We start from the raw sequence: 19,377 nt of genomic DNA, 5'->3' as shown, positions 1-19,377 counted from the left end.
CTGCCGCAGGGTTAGGAGGAATGTGGTGCTTTTGCTCATGTGCACAGCCATATGTGTGCGCTGCACGCCGCACCCGTCTGCCTCTGTCATGCCCCAAAGGACTGTGCAGTCGCTCTTCCAAACACTTTCACACTGACACGACCACATACATCTGCCTACTGATATGCAGCCACTCTCCTACGTGGTTATTCTGCTGTCCGTAGATGATTTTAGGTTCCCCCATCAGTAGGCATCGTGAGTCCCTTCCACCCTCTGCCACACAGGCTCTGCACAGCCCCAAACGAGAACTACAAATTCACAAGAAGTGCATAAATAAATAAAATGGAGACAGAGAAACCTCCACAAGAGTGCCGCCTTGGATGGTGCCAGAACAATCCTGTTCTGCATCCCCCGCCAAACTTCAGTCTAAAGAAACATCTGCCGTTTAATTCAGCTTGGGTATATTTTTCTTTCATTTAAAAGAGCGCCCTTATAAACATCACTTCAGCCCGGGGGAGACATGCCAAGGATAACTCAGGGTTGTCCTGCCTCTGTGTGAGCGGCAGCATGCTGAGCAGTGCTCGCGTTTCAGCTTGCGTCCCAGGAGGGCAGGTTTTTCCTGAAGCTCACCCAGGTCCTGCAGCGAGGAGATGCTAAATCTTGCAGGGCTGAAGCTGTCTTGCCCCATGCCAGGTAGACGGCTTTGGCTCAGCGTGGCCTTGCGTAGAGTCTCAGGTCTCCCTGGCTTGTACCCCGATGGGACTTACTCCCTTTCCCAACCAGCCTGGCAGATCTTCTCTGTTCTTGAAAATTATTTTGCTCAGACATAAAGAAAACATAGAACTCTGTGTTAGTTTATGCTAAAGAGAAGATCCAAGAAGTATACAACGTACTGTTGTTTCATGCATTGATCTCAAAGGACTTCAGTAAGGAAAGCAAATATTGTGAACTTTTCTTTATCAAGAGGGATGCGGTGGTACTTGTTCAAGGTCCAGACCTGGGATGGGAGCTCACCTTCCTGCAGGAGGGGACACCCTGACACACTGTTCCTCCTGTTCAGAGCTAAGCAGTTTGAGAGATGTGCTTTTTTGGAGGAGTTTGCGAACCCCCACGGGACACAGCCCTTCTTCATTCCCTGTCTGGCAGGCTGTTACCCAAAGCTGCAAAAGTCCTTTCCTCCATGCACGCCGTCTCATTTCACTGTGTTGGGGAGGTTTGCTCTGGGCTGATGTTCCCAGCTCCTCCCTCAGAGAAGCGCTTCTGCAGTTTGCTGAGCTACAGCGGGGAGTAACACATACAGATGCTTGCAGGCTTGTGTGGAGAAGCCCTGTGAAAAGCAGTTTCTACAGTTCCTAAACTCTTCAAAGCCAATTTTCAGGTGTAGCTTGTAGGCTCGGATTGGCTATGGGCAGCTGCAGTGGGTGTGAGCGCAGCGCTGGGACGTACTGTGGTACTTCATTCTCCCAAAGCTGCAAGATCAGCTGCCTCTCTAAGGAGAAACAACTGCATTTAACTAATACTGGGGTCATCTGACACTAGCCTGCTTTCCTTAGCCAAGACATGCAAAATGATAGCTAATCCATTTGGGCAGCATTTTTACATGTCAGTAATAGATTTACCTGACCAGTCAGAGAAGCTCCAAGTCTGCCAGTGCAGCTCTTCCGTGAGCACATATCCAGAGATATCCATTCTTTTCACAGTAGGGCAGAATATTGCTTTATTATTCATTGAGGGGAAAAAAAAAAAAAAGAAGGATATTTATCTCAATGCCTCCGGAGGCAGGAGAACGAGGTCTCTCCTACTGCAGAGACATCTCCTGCTTCCTCGTTCCGGAGCACGGATGATGTGTGCTATCTGCGTGTGGGCATCTGACACCACGGCACCAGCTTCGTGCAGCATTAAAGCCTTTCTGTAGTAAATACCTTTGCTTTTAACGTTAGCAGTTGAAATTTGTTGTTTGTATCGCAGCTGCTTTTGAAGTCATTGGTCAACTTTGTGGCCCTGCTGTACTGAATGTCCCCACAGGCTTTGCAAGAGGTAATCAGCGTCCTGGGGAATTGATATTCTAAATAGGCAAGAGGGACAAAGGTTGGGGGGAAAAAAAGGGCAAGCTAGTGATGAGGATCTTAAACACAGAAAAATTAATCAGCTGGCCTGGGTTCACGTGAAAGTCTGTGTTGGAGCCAGTTTAACTAAAATGTCTTCAATTTCAGCGCAGTGTCTTCACGTCCCCATCGCTCCCCTCTTCTGTGGGGACACGCTGATATCCTGGTGTGGGGAGGGTACAGGAACCACCTCCTCTCCCTGGGAACGGTATTTGGTTGTTCAGGTGTGGGGATATAGACTGGGCTTTTGCTTTTCATCGCCAAGGCTTTAAGGAGGTTTTTTTTTCTCAAAGAAAATTGTCTAAAGCAGATATTTGTGATTCTTAAAACATCTAAGATAATCCTCAAGCACTCCAAACCCAGGCATCCAAGCCCATGGGCTTCTCTTTTCCGACAAGGATTTTAATAGTCTAGTGTTCCTGTAGAATGGGAGAAAGGTAACTTTTTAGGTCTTTGGTGGCCAAGTACCATTCTTCATTCAGTTAAACTTTTTCCTTTAATCTGGACAGCGAGCCTTACCTTGGGTGGCAGCCCCATGGGTGGGGTGGGGCCTTGGAGCCCTCTCCCAGCTGGCCACAGGCATGCCCCTTACCTCCCAGCCCAACCTCTCTGAGCAAGGGCAACCATAAAGAGCAACTACAATGGGGTCTGAGCGAACACTGAGTGTCCAAAATCCCGTGGCTGGTCCTGCTGCGTGGTGCTTTGGTGCTGGTTGTTTTCTCTTAGAGGTTATTTAAGTTTTAGCTCCGTCCATTGATCAGGCATAGCATAAATGAAAGCTCCTCTCTTGCTGTGGTGCAGAAGTGTGGCAGCGTTAGGTGTTTGCTTCAGGGTATGTTCTGCTGCAGGTTGGCCCAAAAGCGGATCTTTTCAGACACAGGTTTCAAATCCAGGAAGAATTTTTAGGCAGCAGAAAGCAAATCAAGCCACAGCAGCTCACAAAGATATTTTCTTCTTTAATTAGCTAAACTACATTGTAATCAACCCACCAGCTAGCACTGATTAATGAGGGATTGCTAAATGGGAAACTGCTTTTACTATTTTTGGTCCATCAAAAAACGCCGGGGACACGATGATGTTTTAATGAAGCCAGATGGCCAAAGCTGCTGTACTGAAATCCAGCTGTGAAGGAGAAGGCTGGACCAGCACAGGAAGGTTCAGCACAGGCTGCCCTTAAAGAGAGGAAACGTACCATTTTCTGATGCTCCAAGGACTGGGAAGCTTTGGAAGTTCCACCTTATGTTATATTGTTTTGCACTGTTTCTGGCGTGACTTGGGGTAGACCTCACATTTGAATACTGCAAGCTCTAGCAAGCCCTAGTAAATGGAGTACTTTATCATTCATGAGATCATTTGCTGTCTTGACTTTTATTAATGTGGACAACCGAAATTCATGCTTAGTGGAGTCGAAGGGTCAGAAATGTTTTGGGTGGGGTTTTTGGTTTGGGTTTGTTTTGGTTTTTTGGTTGGGAGGTTTGGGTTTTTTTTTAAGCCTAAATTGGTACAACTGCGTCGACTCTGGTGAAAATCAACTGATTTGTATTGTTTAGAGACTTGGCTCCGTGGGTTTTCCTTGGTAAACACAGTTTGCACGAAATAAGAGGTTTATAGCCTCAGCTGAAAACACAGGATAGGCAGACTTTGTACAAACCTAAACCTGTCTGTACTGTAATATATCTCCGTGTCAGTCCTGGGCTCCCTGCGTGGTTTGGCCCACCACCTTCACACTCAGCCTACCTGTACGTTTCAGCCAGCGCCAGGTGGGACCCACCTGCTGCTCTGCTCCATGTTTTACTATACGTTGCCAAACTACCTGAATATTCTGGCAATACGCAAACCACCACAGCAAGGATGAAATCCACGAAATTCTTTTCCTCCCTTGACTTGGTGGAGTTGCTTCTCCCCTCTGAAGTCAGGTCCAGCATCTCCAAAGTGGACTTGCTGGAGTGCTCCCCGGTGCACCTCTGGCCCCCCTGAGAGGTTGTCCTGCGAGGGCAGCTGGGTCAGGGCTGCTGGGGCTCGTGGCACGCTGTGCCTTGCTGCCATAGCCTGGTTGTCCTCGGTACTGAGCTCTCTCCAGTCCCTGTTCTGGATTCAGAACAGAAATTTGCCTCCAAAGATACCATGGAGTTCTAGCAACTCACCAACTCACATGGATGTTTTGGATGCGACAATTCTGTTTGTAAAATGCTTGCAGTTAATGAATTAATTATGTTACACTCTCCTTTGAGCAATAACCTATAAACAAGTAATCACCAGGAGGCCAGCTGGGTGCGTTTGCCTTAGTGTTTTCGATAAACACAAACGCAGGAAGAGCCGGAGTGCGCCGTTGCTGCCCACGTCTGCTCAGATTTGTGCACCAGATGCAATAACTGCAAGCAATCAAGATTTCTTGGAAAAGAAAACCTTGGAAGGAGTGTTGCTACTTTGGTCCCCAAAGCATGTGGCTACCTGCTGCCACTGTGCTATGGGTGAAACCTCCCTTTTTTCTCTTTTTTTTTTTCTTTTTGGGGCATAGCGATTAAGATTTCTAAATCTCGGTCATAATATTTGATCCTCATGTCCGCAGTGCTCAAAAAACTACCTGGCTGATGCTCATCCTTCACTACTGGTATTTGACTTTCTTTCCCACAAGGATTAATTTATTTTGAGGATCCGTCCATTGGTGGGTGCAGCACTTGTGCTGCTGTTGCCAAAAAAATGGGAAAGAACTCCTTGACGCTAAGGCAGTATTAAAGAGCAGGCATTCTCTAATATGGCGCCGGATGCACGCGGGATAGCTCCCCTATCGTGCATGCCCTAAACCAAAAGTTCATCCTTTATATACCTTAAAGACATGAATATTCATACATTTTCCGAGAAGTCTCCGCCTATTACTGCATTTACATACTGCTGGTGTTGCAAAACTACACTGCGCATGTGCGGGGGGGTCTCGGGTGGTTGTCGGTGGTCGTTTGGGGAGTTAGCCCCCCACTCCTTTTCCCCTTTTATGGTCTTGAGGACAATTTCTTCTCCTTGGATGTTTCCCAACTCTGTTGTCCGACCAAGCTGTTCTTCCTTATCAACGCTGTTTGGGCAATCCTGCCAGGATGTTTCTGTTCTCAAGGTTAGGATATCTTCTCCGTACACATTAATTGCTCATAGGCCTTGTTAAATTCTAAGCTAATCATTGGTAAAAGAATTTCTCAACACTGCCTTTGGCACATGTGAAAAAAGCAGGTCTTGGATGTTGCGTGGCTGGAACTGCAGTTGGTGCCAAGGAATTAACTCTGTTAGGGGAGTTACAGGATGTCCGTGTGAGACGGGTGATGCCGGAGTCAGCTAGGACAGTAGTTACAGTCAGGGCTGCTGTGACGGTCCTGTCCTGCCTGGTCCTGTGGCAGCGGACGTTTTACTCTATCATTCAGGCAAGTTCTTTCACTGATTTTTTATATATATTTGCTGTTACTGTGTTATTTTATTGTTTTCCTAGACAGCATTAAACTAGTAACAGCAGCTGCTTGACATGTAATTAAATCTAATGACAGTTAAAATTATGCATGCTTGAGTGTTTTGGTCTTTGAAACAAAATTTATGATATTTGCACTTTCTCTTGTGGCAAACCCATGAGCTCTCCTTGCAGACAGATGGCTTTCCAGGTGATAAACATTTGGGAAGACAGGATTTAGCAGCAAGCCTTCAGTGTGCATATAAAACTCTGACTTTTTTGACTGGTGGACTCCATGATCTCAAACTATGTTGATGGGGTGTTTGTTCCTGGGCAGGCAGAATAAAGATGAACTAAACTTTCTCTTAAAACCTTTACAGCACCTACTGCATTTGCCCAACGGCCGCAGCTTTAAGCTGCCTGGGGAGACTTGCAGGAGTCACACACACCTTTGGGATTTACGTGCTTTGCCCTGCAGCATCCAGACCTGTAGCATTTTCCGTTGGTAGCTGCTTGATGCTTTGCTTGATACAGCGAAGGAGCTTTGGTCATAGCATGTGTGACAGTCTGCTGTGGCGATAAACTGAGGAAAATCTCTCCATTTTAAACCAGAAATGGCTGGACTGGGTTGAACCAGTTTTGGGTTTGGTGCCTTTCTGGACAACTGGCACGTTTGCTTCTTGCATTGCTGTTGTGCATGAAGCTGGCGACTTATTATAGCTCTGAGGTCTCTTTCCAGACTAATAAAAGGGTCCATCATTGGGTATGTAAAACTAAGATTATTTTTCCTTGTATGCATTTCTTTGATAATATCAGCAGTGGATTTATCTGCTGCTTGGCACTCACTCAACAATGCAAGATTTGTTTTCTGCAATGTCTGCAGTTAGCTTTCAGTTGTACTACACTAAAAAACTGGAAATCAGCAACAAATGGCCTGCTTTTGCTCTGCCTCTTCTTTTCCAGCCCACTTTCAAATACGCCTCTATATTCTTGCAGCGTAATTCGTTCTCTGCTGTTAACCCTGCCTCCTCGATTGCCTTGATTCCACCACATTTCTGATGTGCCTAAATCAGTACCCTTAACTGCAAATCAGGTGTACCAGGGTGTAAGCAGGACTTACAGTTGAGATATTGAATTTGGAGATGCAAAAGTGATCAGAATAATTTAGAACTGACACTTTTTTCCCAGGATATGACAGATCATGCAATAAATAGATGGCATAGATGCCTGGGCAGAGCTGGCCCGGATCTAGCTGTGCGTAGGACGATATTCAGCGTGCCTGCGTGTCGCTTTAAAGCAAAGCTGGCCGAATATGAGAGGGGGTCTGATACTTTTCTTCCAAAGGATTCTCCAGTCTTACACTGGAGACAGCTGGCGTTCGATCTGGAGAAGGAGTAATACCTGAGTGACGGTCTCAGGATTTGATCATGCGTTTGGAAAAGAAGAAACAAACAAAAAAACCAAAGCCAGTCTGAATGTGTGTTGCTGTAGCAGCTGCGCTGGGTGCTGCATGGGGGGAGGTTGGGGCAGACGATTTCAGCAGAGGCATCCCTCCCGGTGTGGCAGTCACAGCAGATGCAAGTGGGACAGCACCAGCAAGAGGAATGGTTTTTTCCAGGCAGTTCTGCCAAGGTGTGGATTTGCTCTCCAAGATCTGTTCAGCCGTTGGCCTCTTCTTCTAATGCCCTCAAGCAAACACTGAAATGAGAAGTTTCCCAGCAAGCACCCCAGAGAAATGAGATCACCTGTGATCTGGAAATCCCACCTCTCTCAAGCTGGCCACGTACTGAGCTAGTGACCTAGAGCTAAAGACCTTGCCCATCTTGCAGCTCTAAGTGAAACGAAAGGGTGCATGTTGATTTATTGCCCACATCCTCTTCCAGGAGCATGCATGGAGGTTTTTCTGTCTGGTTAAAGGTAGGCTGAAGAATTGCTGGCCTGGTTATCTCCAAGGGAGCAAGGTGGGACACCTGCACAGGTTAAAAGAATGGCCCAAAGCAGCCTCATCTTCTGCCCTTGCAATTGCTGGGTTGCAGGAACAAGGAGGGGACTCAGACCAGACACAGGTTGTCGATCAGCTTAAATCAGGCTCCATCAGTGGGCAAGGAGGAAGGTTTGTGCCTATGATTTCTGCGACTCTGCGAGTGGGAATTGGGCAGAAGGTGGGCGCTGCCCCACTCCCCACCATGGGTGCCCACCCCGTCCAGGTAGGTTTTGGACAGAGGGACGCACAGTGTGGTGAGCAGCTGCTCTCTGCTTTGCTACTTGAGCTGTGGGACTTGTTGTAAGAGTCCTGTGGTTTGAACGAAATGGTCAGAGGACGTTTAAAATTAAGTGTAAGGAAACTGATGAATAAAACTTCATCCTGAAGTGAGAAATTGTGTTGTTTTGCCTCCTAAAGGCTGAAATGAGACAATTCAGTATTTGGAAAAAGAAAAAAAAAAAAAAAAAGAATTTCCAGAAGGATTCTTAAATTTCTGGGTGGATTTGCAGATAGTTTGGGTACACACAAACATCATCCTTTTCTGGCAAAGACACTATCCAACTGAAAACATCGCCTGGCCCCAGCTGTAGCTTGCTGCCTGTTTCAGCCACCAGAGTGGGTACCTGGCCTTTCCTAGCTGGTAGGAGCACCGCAGCGGCCAGCATCTCTGTTCTGGCCCTTTTTTGGACACCCTGCCATGGTATATTTACAGCTATACTTTCTTTGAGTCTTGAGGCATTGCTAAATGCTCCCTGGCTTAAATAAATTAGCAAAAAATTGGAGTTTTGACTTCTGCTACCTGGAGGTCAGCTGGTGAAATCCAGTCTGCAGGGCACCAAATGCCTGGAGATGGGGGGATTTAAGACTTCAGGAGCTCCTGGTTTCACCCAGCAGAGAACACCACCATGCAAATAGGGTGCGGGTGTAGGGGCATGGTCTGCGGTATGTAATCACATGGACACGTGTACACACACATCCCTTTCACACTGATTTCAAGTTTTGTTTATGCAAAAATCAGCTCTCGGATTTTTGATTTCTGCAAGGAGGAATAAATAGGGCACAATAATTATTTTATAGCTATCATTAACCAAGCAATTAATCTATGTCTTGCAGGAGGCAGTTCCTCACTGACTGCTTGCCTTCCCCCCCATTTATATTCAGTAGGCTTTTGTGGTTGAGTTGCTGTTTGGTTTCAGGAACAGGGCAGCTGTCTGATGTTTGGTATCTGAATGGGCCTGATGCCCCATGAAGTTAGTTGGGGATGCAGAGCTGAGGCATATGCTGGCTCCTCCGAGCCTTATTTTTACCTGACTTGGAATAATATTCCCTTATTGTTGCCTGTGCTGAGTGGTGATGGATGTGAGTGTTTTAAGGAGCAAAATAACCCCAGGCTGGGGTGGAAATTGAAAGGCTTGAATGAAATATCTCATTTAAAGATGACCCCGTATTGATGGAAACTTGCGGGTGTTGTCTTTTCTCTTGGCTTTGTTGTGCTGATTTGACAAACACACTTGCAAGACCCTGCTGAGAGCACAGCACAAGCTTCAAATGAGAAACAAGACTGTGCAGCGCAGGGCTGAGGCCGTGCATCCTCCCGGGGAGGCAGGGAACCCCTGCACCCTGCCTTGAGCCCAGCTCACCTCCCAGGGCATGGCAGGACCTCTGGCGTGGCCACGCTCCCGCAGCAGGCTGCTCACGCTGCTTTCAGGGTGCTTGTTGCACCTACAGAAGCATGCATGGCAGACTTTTTGCAAATATTTTCCGAGACGTGGTTGTGGTGGGCTTGGAGTAGTTAATCAGAGCAGTACCGCTGCGGACAAAGGGGTTCGACTGATTAACTCTGGAGACAGGTCTACTCCCGTGTCTTTCAGTAACTCTTTTGCACTGCCCTCATTGGTGTGCAAAGCCTGGATGAGCTCAGATTTGCAAACCACCCTCTCATTTTGACTATCAGGTTTTAGAAAAGATGGACTGTGCTTTCTGCAGGCTCAACCCACAGTAGCTTTCCTTCTCAACGACGGGAACTGCTCGTGCTGAGCTTGTGTTGAGATTATCAGGCTATTTCTGAGCAAGGAGAAATTAAAAGTGCAATTTCCAAAAAAAGAGGTTAAATTTTACATTCTGCTCCATAATAAACACCGCCTATGTAAGAGGAAAATGGGTTCATGAATAAAGCAAACCCCTTCACCTCCCATGCATGGGCTCCCTCTTCCTTAAGGAGGGGTGAACGATGCTTTACTGTCTCTAATGGGCTTTGATTAGCGTGGCTCCAGCCTGAGGGAGTTCTGCAAACTTGCAGTACTGCACTGCAAGTAGGGTGCCCGTAAAGCGCCCTGACCTGCAGGACCACTGTGGATGGTGGGCATGGAGCCAGCTGGGAACACAAAGCGAGGCTCTTCCAGTTTCTGCAACAGTTCGACATTAAAACTGCATGCACGAGAGTCGTCTTTCATGACATATGCAATCTTCCCCATACATAACAAACTTTAAGCCCATGCATGAAAGAGGTAATTTCTTTTCCAAGCGTATCACCCAGGGAGGCTGGAAGCACAGCTTCCTCTGTCCCCGTGAGCAATGACCATTTAAATGCCTTGAAGGGCAATGGATGGTTAAAACCTAAATTCAGTTTCTGTATACGCAAACGGGGTTCACTGCCAAATGGCATATCACACTGCAGTTCTGAGTTTACTCCTAAGCATTAATTTGCTTCTAATTCTGTAACTTGGTTAGACTTGTGTTGGCATTACATCGTTGTATGCTTGCTAATGAGGTAACGGGGCTAATGCAAGCAGAGGACTCCTGTACGGATGTTGGCAGCATCCCAGAGAAGGTACTTTTAGACTCATTGGAGAAGCGCCAAACATCATGGAATATATATTTATACTAATGATGTTTTATCACCAGTGTAATCCAGAACAGGCAAAGTGTTCTTGGTGTAGGCAGGACTAATTCACTTTTTGTAGCAGTAAAGCAAAAACATCTCCTGTGAACAGAACAATTGATCTTACTAATAGGGAACTTTTGCTTTTGTAATTGAGAATATTAGGGACTTCAGATAGCAAAGCTTTGCCCCCTGGAGATCTCATCTCCTTCCCCCCATCCTGCCTGGTCCTTTCCCCCTGGACTCAGTGATGTAGGTCTTGTCCATCAGGCTGGATGTTGCAGTTTGTTGATGCCTGCCCTGAGAATAACAACATCATAGGTTCCCAGTTCCTCCTTGGAGGAGGGCGGAGGGCAGATATGCTTGTCCAGGACAGATGATGCTCCCCCACATGGGTTCTCATGTGTTTGTTGTCAGTGCGTTGGGGGATGCTGAGTGTTCCCTAACAGTGTCACCGTCATGGGAAGCCTGTCTTGCTAATGTGAACCATGGTGTAACTCTACTACAGACACCTGTGTGAATGGAGAATCAAGCCCAGTGCATACAGATGAGTGTAGAATAAATGTGAATATGACCAAAACCAGGACAAACACCCCTGGATATGCCTCATCCACGTTGTCCAGTCCTACCCCAAATTCAAACTAGATTGCATGTCACAAACATCAGCTGCTTGGTCTTTATTTCATTGTTTTCCATCCTCATACAACTACAAATTTAGCATTACTGCTAAAGGAAAGAAAGAGCAAACTACAGCCATTCATGGGATAACATAATTTTAAACTCTGAGACAGCTGATACTATTAAAAACCACGGCCCTATTATAGGCTTTCATTATTGATGGCTACTTGAAGAGACGTACACTATAAAATATAAAGATAAAAAGCAAAAGGCTATTTAGATAGGTGTTCAGCTGAATGTTGCTAGCATCAAATCAGGGGCAACGAAGAAAATGAGAACAGATATACGGCACAACCTCTGGACTAAATGTGTGCACATTATGGATCTGCTAAGGCTTTGCCTTTACAATGTACACTTTAAATCAAAGCAACATTGAAGTCAATATCGATTGTTCTTGGAGATATATTTTACCTTCAGGCACTGCTGTTTGCCAAAGGAGCGTGAGCAAGAACGTACGTCTCTGTGCAGTGCTGACTGCTCGTGGACAGGGATCTCCCTGAAATCCGATGAAACCGATTCCTCCTTTGGAAGTACCCGCTGCTGCTGCTAAGGGACCGCTGTCTGTTCTTCAAGTACTCCCTGTAGTTTTTGGTGAGCAGGGTGTAGAGGAAAGGATTGATACAGCTGTTGCTGTAGGTCAGGCAGGTTGTCAGATAATTAATGTTCTTCATCACCTTGGGAGATAAAGGGAAGGATTCATAATACTGGAAGAGGAGCTGCCATATCCAGAAAGGCAAGAAGCAAGCCCAGAACACCAGCACTATCGTGAAGATTAAATAGAGCACCTTTTGATTTGGCAGCCTCTTGGTCTGCTTGAAGGATGCTGTTTGTGACACCCAGTAAATCTTAGCTAATCGGATGTAAAGGTAACCAATGATTACTCCTGGGCCCACAATGCTGGTACCAAAAAGGATGGTGAGATAAACTTTGTAGGACATCTTGCTCCAAGTGGGCAGGCAGATGCTTTTGTTGTCCCTTTGCACCAGCTGGATCATGATGAGCATTGGGAGAGTGAGCAGTAGTGATACCAGCCAGATGACAACAGCAATGGCCTTTCGGTAACTCTTGGACCTCTTCACTGTGTCCAGGGGCTTCAGCACAGCAAAGTAGCGCTCCGTGCTCATGACTGTAAGGGTGAAGATGCTGGCGTGCATAGTGAGGAAGTCCAAACTGAACAGGATGCGACAGCCAATGTCCCCAAAGTACCATTTCTGAATGAAGTAGGTCCCAACGATGAAGGGGATTGTAAAAAGGTAGAGCAAGTCCGCCAGCGCAAGGTTGATGATGTAAATATACATGGAGGCAGATGATCGCAAGTAATGGCACATCACGAGCAAGGTGTAGACGTTGCCTGTCACCCCAATCACACACATGAGGGAGAGGATTGTCCCGATGGTGCAGATAGCGATCATGTCCTCCATGGAGCCGGCGGCTGGCACACTGTCCTCGGTGGCATTGATGGAGGTGTTGGGTCTGATTCTGAACAGGCTGCCCTCACTTGTGTCTGTCACCATGTAGGGGGTTGCAGAAAAGTGGCTCTCCAGCTCATCGGTTAGGGACATCCTCCTGGTCTTGTAATGCCAGAGGCTTTGTTCATGCCACAGGGGTCTGAAGATCTGTTCTTTCTGCTCTGAGAAATGCAGCTGCTGGGAGATGGTGAACCATTTACTTAGCGGGGTCTCATCCAAGGAAGATCCACATTCTCCACTAGAGGAAAAACATCAGAAACCAACATATTAGAAATCTGCCAGAGCAACACAAATGATCGTTTAGAAGTTACCTGTTCCTGAGTATGTGTCTGCATGTACCAAAGGTCTGCACTGAGGCTGCTCATGTGTAAAGTTCATGCTGTCATTACAAGAGCACAGCTCTGAGGAATGACATGTCTTAGTGCGTCCATAGAAAAGAGACAAAAGAGATTGTGTGGATCATTGGAATTGCTTGCTGCAAGCCTTAAAGTTAGTTTGGGGTTGGGGGGAAAAAGGTGTCCTTCCTAAATTCATAACTTACAGACCTAGCAGCACGATTGCTTAAACCTCTTTGCTAAACTCTTAATTCTGAAGGAGTAAAAGACCCCAAAAAAGGGAAAACAAGCTTTGGATTTACCATTTGCAGCCAAATTGCCTATTTTGTGTAAGTGATACGCTCAAAGTCCTGTCCAGCATTTCTGCAGCGTTTGCACAGAGCAACTTCCCTTGAATGAGAAGCTCCTGCTATGTCCTGACCTGCAGTTTCAAGTTGTATTTGATGGAGAAAAAAGGCATTTTATATCTGTAGAGCAAGGTGTAAGTTTCACTGTGGGTTTTATACATCTGTAAACGCAGGGTTTTTTTTCATGCTCTCTGTCAAGTGTGATCCCACAGATTTTCACGTGTCCGTGCATAGATATATTTCAGACAGACCTGTCTGTGAACGTGTCTAAACAGCCGTATGCAGCGAGGTGTGAGATTGCTCTGCGGCGTGTTAGGCTGGTAGGCACTCTGTACGCGGGAGCTTTTGGTTAGCTCAAGCTCAGCGCTATACAAATCACGGCCGTGTTGCTTTGAATTTATACTGGCTCTGCGTGTAGGCAAAGGGCATCAAACCTATCTGAGAGAAACACTGAAGAAGTAGCTAAAATGCCCAAATTTTGAGGCATACCAAAAGCCTGTGCCAACCTAAAGGTCACTGCACGCAGAAGCGCGTTTGCACTATGTATTTTACGGAGCTCAGATTGCTCTTTGTTTGGAAAATGCTGTGAGAAGGGGTGCTGGACCACCTAGTGCTTGCTGGGATCAGCAGGCAAAGACTTCCCTCTGCCTCATTCTGCTGGGCAGGTTGGGTTTGTTTTATCCTGGGAATTTGCTAAGTTTTGCAGCTTCTCCCAGTGAGTTCAGTGTCTCTTTGCCTCTGCACCAGCTCTGACTCCTTTGCCTTTTTCCTCCCATTAGCTCCTTGGCAGCAGGATTACAGCCCCAGGCCCTCCTTCAACTGCTCTTGTGTCAAGGACCCTGACAGTGACCTCTGTAGCACTTGAGGATGGACAATGTTCATCCTCTTCATGACTTGCCCTCATCTTCTCTTCTTCCCATTACCACCTGCTGTGGGTAATGGGTGCTACAGAGATGTCATGCAAAAATTCTGTATAAAAGAGGGCAATCCGGTACAGAGGGAGATTTTTCCTCGCTTAACAATTGGGATAGAGGTGCAAAAAAAAAAAAAAAGAGAAAAATTGCAATACAGAGCCCATCTCCCACCCAAGTCCCTTGAGTACAGACGTCTGAGGTGGAGAGATGAAGCGTGGTTCTGCAGTGGTCAGTGCTCTTCAGGACATCGCTCCTCTGAGCTGGTCTCCAGCAGCTTCGCCAGCCTCTCAGCTTTCTTGGACCCTGCAAACGCAAATCTGCCTCCTCCCTCCCCTGCCGTGCTGTGCGGTCCCCTCCAGCTTGGCTTTGGGCATGTGTAGACAGCCTGTCCATGCACCGACTTGCTCCCTCATCATCCACTTTATCGATGTTCGCGTACAAGCTGTGCTGGCAACAAAAGTGTTGTGCGTGAAGGAGACACGGATGCTCAGGGAGCTCTGCCTGCTCCTCCGCCACACGATCGCCGGCACACTTGATCGGAAATGAGTGGCTCTGCATGGGATGCTCCAGCTAAGCCTGAAGCTGGTCACACACGCAGCTATCAAGCTCAGTTGGATTTGTGATAGTTCCTTTTCAGGAGCATGTTTCCGTGGCCCAGGTGCTATCTTCTTGTAGCTGCCTCGCTTTGTGTTCCGGGCACTTGTAGCAGATCTGTGCCGTGCCCGTCTGTGTGGTTCCCTGGTGTGACAGCTCCTGCCAGAGAGAGCTCAGCACACTGCGTCTGCCCGCTCTGCTCCTCTTCCACTGAACCTGCGTTTTGCTTCATTCATAAAATTACTCCAGCACTAATTCAATTCGGACACTTCACATGTCTCCAGACAGAGCCCACAGCTAGGCAAGTCCTCACTCCCAGAGGAGGAAAATTAAGCAAACTGGGGAAACCTTGCATCATTTTAAAGTTACGCGTACATAAATGCACACACTCACGCACATGCACACACACACAACAGAGCTTGTTATTCCAAGCAGCCATTCAAGCATCTTACGGTCCAAGCAATATTCTCAGCCAATCCTGCCTTTCCCTCTACATTATCATCACACAGGAGTACCATGCACATTCCAGTAGCTACAAACATAAATTAATTCCTCCTGCTCAAACCTTGCTTTTAAATCCAGCAGATGAAGTTTCCTACAAGAAATAAAATAAAAATGAATCTAGTAGTATTAAAGCTGAAACTTAGAAAAAAAAAAAAAAGGGAAAAAAGAAAAAAAGGAGAATCCTTCTTCATGGGCAGACAGCGAGAGATCCCCGTGCTCCGTCGCATCTGGAAAGGCAGCAGCAGGAAGGGAGCGTGCTACCTAGCCAAGTATGTTTGAAATCTGTGCGCTCTTAATACTCTCATTCTCCTCCCTTCACTCTCGCCTGCTATTTCTGTTACTCAGTGACGTTAGGCATAGCGTGGTTTTGACTGCAGCCAGCGAAGAGCCTTTTTAAAGCAGCAGCATTTTGATAGCGGTGCCTTGTTTAGCCGGCTCGCCCCGCCTGGCCGTGAGCCAGCTGGGGATGCAAGATGTCAAGGCTGTTTTCATCCCGGGACCAGTGATACAAAAAGCCCTCCCGCCTCTCCTTACATCGCACCGAAGAGCTCTAATACCTAACGTCGCCTGAGCAAAACCATTGTGTCGGAGGAGAGCGGTCGGGCCAGGGAGAGTTAAATTCCTGCGGGAGGGTCGGCTGCCCAGGGAAACGGCAGAGCTCCTCGATTCGGAGATCAATTCTAAAGTGAAGCCAAAGTTTATTTGGGTTGGACGGCATATTAACAGACGAATCTGTGTGGTGGTATCACGCACCACAGCATCTGAGATATTTCAGACTGGTGGTAACAAAATATTATCCAGGTTGTTTGGGGTTCGGCTGGTTGCCTTTCCCCAGGCAAGGAGGGTACAGATGGAGTGATATCAACCAGGCACCTAGAAAAAAATGTGAGGAAGGGGCTGGCATTGAGAAATGCCGCAGCTAAACCCAGGATTGTTTTGTTAGCAGCCGAATGTTGCACTGGTTGCTTGCACACGATGGGATTGCTCTTCCTCCCAGTTCCCTGCTTTAGCTCTGTGGACCGCAGTGAATTGTTCCTGATTTATGCCAGTGGGAAGAAGGAGCACCACTTCTCCCAGGGTGTCTCCTGCTGGGCACGGCAGTGTGGGAGATGCCTGCCAGGCCCATTGCACCAGTTTGCATTTGGGCAACCACTGAAATTAGGTGATGCTTCCCAGCATGGGGCTCCTGGGAGGAAACAGCACCTGGCACACCAGCCGGCCTCGGCTCATCCATCCTGCCTTGTTGTTACTGACCGAGAGCTGTTTCCTCCTCTAAGTCCTTCCCTGGATACTTGTATCATTTCTTCCTGGTTCTCAGCCTTTTACACTCTGCTATCCGTGTGCTTTCACATGCATCTTGTGTCTAAGACCTTGTCTCCCTGCAGCGTGAACCCAATTTTGCTCGAGCTGCACAGAGTGACTGTGGTAGCACCCGGCAAGCTCGGTGAGCACCGGCTGCGGCTGTCCTCACAACAAGGCAGGTGGTGTGCAAAGCAGGGCCCCTCTGATTGTGCAGGCTTTTGAGCGTGGTGAGGACTCACGTGGCCAATCCTCATGTGGAGGCTTGATTTTTGCAATGAAAATAGATTTTATGTTAGCAGCTCTAACAAGGGCTGGCTGAGCAATAAAACCTCAGACCAAATACCCTCAAATGTATGGGTGTTTTGTTTTAAAGATTTGCTCTAAATCTGCGTTTTGTGGCCGTCCCCTAGAAATCTTTGGAAAAGCATGGGCTGGAAGTTGCTTCTCGCGCCGCTGTGCGGGTGAGACGGAGCTGCCCACCAACTGCGTGGCTCCAGTGAGCAGGAGCAGTCCCTCGATGAGCACCGACGGTGAAGCCATTGGCAAAGTGCTTCATTTGTGGGTGGCCCACCGAGAGCGAGAAGGTCGTTCATGTGGCAGTCTCCTTTTCCCATCCAGAGCAGGGACAACCCGCTGGTGTTCTCGAATCCCTTTGCTACAGCCTGCGTGCAACTCAGAGGGCACGCTGGCACAAGCAGCCCTGTGTGAATGCAGCGATGCTGCCTGGGGAGGTGGATGTCTCTGCTGGGCATGGCTCAGCCGTGCTGCTTCAATCTCCAGCACGTGGTAGGTGTGTGCAGGTCTCTCTCCAGGTACCTACGCTGGAACTGTCCCTCTCCTGTCACTCCTCTGTCACTGAGGTGCCAGTCGGGCTGGTATTGACCCATGCCACGGAAAGCAAGAGGGAATGGGATGGGGGAAGGCTTCTGGCTGACCCATCAGTTTCCTGGACCTGTTGGTCCCAACCTGGTACTTCCTTTTTGGTGTTTAAACCTTTTGAAAAATGTTATAGCAGTGCGTTTGTTTATCAGGAAATCTCAGTGCCCACGGGGCTGCCATTGGGGGAAGCTGGACTCCCAGGTCTGTGTCCTGCTGGAGTCATTAGAGGAGGTGTCTGGAGAGGCGTTTGAGAGCAGCGTGGACAGTGTCAGGTTCACAGCCCTGGCTCAGAGGGTTGTTTGTGGTTGTAGTTTTGCTGTTTCTGTTCCCTTTATTTTCCTCAGCAGTGAAACAGAGATCACTGAGCTCGCTCATCTCCCGGTGCCTTGAGTTTCAGGGGGTTTCACATTTGTCAGATGCTATTAGAGCTAAAGACAGGAGTTCCAGCCCACATGATTTGTAACAGGACTAGGAACTGCACAGTCAATAACGGATGAAGGTAGGAGCCCTCTGAGATATGAAACAGGTCTGTTTAATCATTCAAACAACATCCACTGCTACAGGGCTTGAGTTCTGCATAGGGGCCTTCTGAAGTTACTGCAAAGGTAATAACAATTATTATTCTATTAAACACAGGGCAAAAAAGACGACTTCTGCCCTTTGATGTAAGGATTTATGCCGGTGCTATGTGAATTTGATTGTGTTTGGTTACTGATTCAAACCTCGACTGAACCATTGGCAAAGTCAAATCTCTTGTGTCTTTTTAGCTGGGCTGTGCACCCCGCCAGCTGTGCACCCCACCGACTGTGCACCCCACCGGCTGTGCACCCTACCGACTGTCTGCTGCCTCCCCCGGTCCGTGCAGGACCCCTTCAGCATGTTCCGCTTTTGCTGGGGCAGTTTTGAGACCAGGTTTGCCAGCAGCCATGGACTTTGTTCTGCTCCAGGCTGGAAGTGTAAGTTTGTCTATGTATCGCATTTTAAAAGTATAATAAATTGCTGCTCTCTCTGTGCAGGGAAGAGTGTGTACAAATGCAGTCAAAATTGAAAAAAGAAAAGAATCTTATGAATGTGTCTGCATTCTTGGTCTGGGTCAGGTCTAGAAACACGTGCAAACTCAGGATAAGACGTGGGTCCCAGTTGCCTGACTTGGTTTTCCCATCTCCATGCATGACCCCCTTTAATACCCAGAAGTAGTCATGATATAGCATGCGTCTTGTCTCCGCTGCAAATGTTATCATGGTCACAGAGAAATTCCAATTCGCTTGTGAGAAGCTGCCCTAACGTTGGGATCAGCCCAAAGGAGACCAAGCATTTGCAGCATCGTGCTGAGCCCGGGTGCTCCCAGAGCCTCGCTGACAGCCGGGAACACACAGAAATGGCAGCAGCTCCTGAGAAAGAGCAGTGTTGTGACTCGCTGTGCAGGACATGGCAGTCCCCTGCTCACCTCTTGTTCCTAGGAAAGTTGCATTTAAATCCCTCTGTTCCAGCACTCGTGGTCTTTGAATACATGCAAATATGATATTCAAATTCCCAGCTGGTCCCCAACTGCTTTTTTCACTCTTCCTGCTATCTGTCCCCGCCAGTGAAAGAGCCACCCAAACTCGGCCAACGCATTTGGAGACTTCACCGAGCTTTTTTGGCATTTTTGTCTCTTTTCTTCCTGTTTTTTTGCAATATGAAACTTCAGTTGTCCTTTCTGAGTCGGTATGGCTTTGCTCTTGGCTGCTTTGTGTGAAAGTGAGAATCCGGGGGCTGAAATCACCGGCTTGTTTTCCCTCATCCAGGCTCCCTTACACAGATACCGGGTTTATAGTTGCTCTGCTCATGGAGGATATTCATCCCTCGCTAGGCTCTCTACCAACCCGGGAGGGTTTGTGTGTTGCTATCAGCTTTTCCCATGCACAGGGTGAATGCATGGACAATTCGAGGAGTGGTACTGAAAGGGGACTGAGGTGCGGTCCTGGGTTGTTAGCTAC

At 47.6% G+C, this 19,377-nt stretch overlaps 1 protein-coding gene across 2 annotated transcripts; it reads right to left on the bottom strand.

Annotated features, from left to right (window-relative positions):
• Positions 1 to 11,079: 11,079 nt before the first annotated feature.
• On the bottom strand, positions 11,080 to 15,441 carry UTS2R (urotensin 2 receptor). Of its 2 annotated transcripts, XM_054846649.1 has the most exons (3): positions 15,279 to 15,441; positions 11,840 to 12,761; positions 11,080 to 11,728 (listed from the first exon to the last, which is right to left on the bottom strand). In XM_054846649.1, the coding sequence occupies exons 2-3, from the start codon at positions 12,614 to 12,616 to the stop codon at positions 11,468 to 11,470; spliced, it is 1,038 nt and encodes a 345-aa protein (XP_054702624.1). In that variant the 5' UTR covers positions 12,617 to 12,761; positions 15,279 to 15,441; the 3' UTR covers positions 11,080 to 11,467. The 2 variants fall into 2 exon arrangements, with proteins under 2 accessions (XP_054702624.1, XP_054702623.1); XM_054846648.1 differs by having other exon boundaries at positions 11,080 to 12,761.
• Positions 15,442 to 19,377: the final 3,936 nt, after the last annotated feature.

The sequence above is a fragment of the Grus americana genome, chromosome 18, assembly GCF_028858705.1.
Source record: "Grus americana isolate bGruAme1 chromosome 18, bGruAme1.mat, whole genome shotgun sequence".
In the NCBI taxonomy this organism is placed as follows: Eukaryota; Metazoa; Chordata; class Aves; order Gruiformes; family Gruidae; genus Grus; species Grus americana.
The sequence above is the reverse complement of the archived record's forward strand: the minus strand, read 5'-3'. Positions and strand labels throughout refer to the sequence as shown.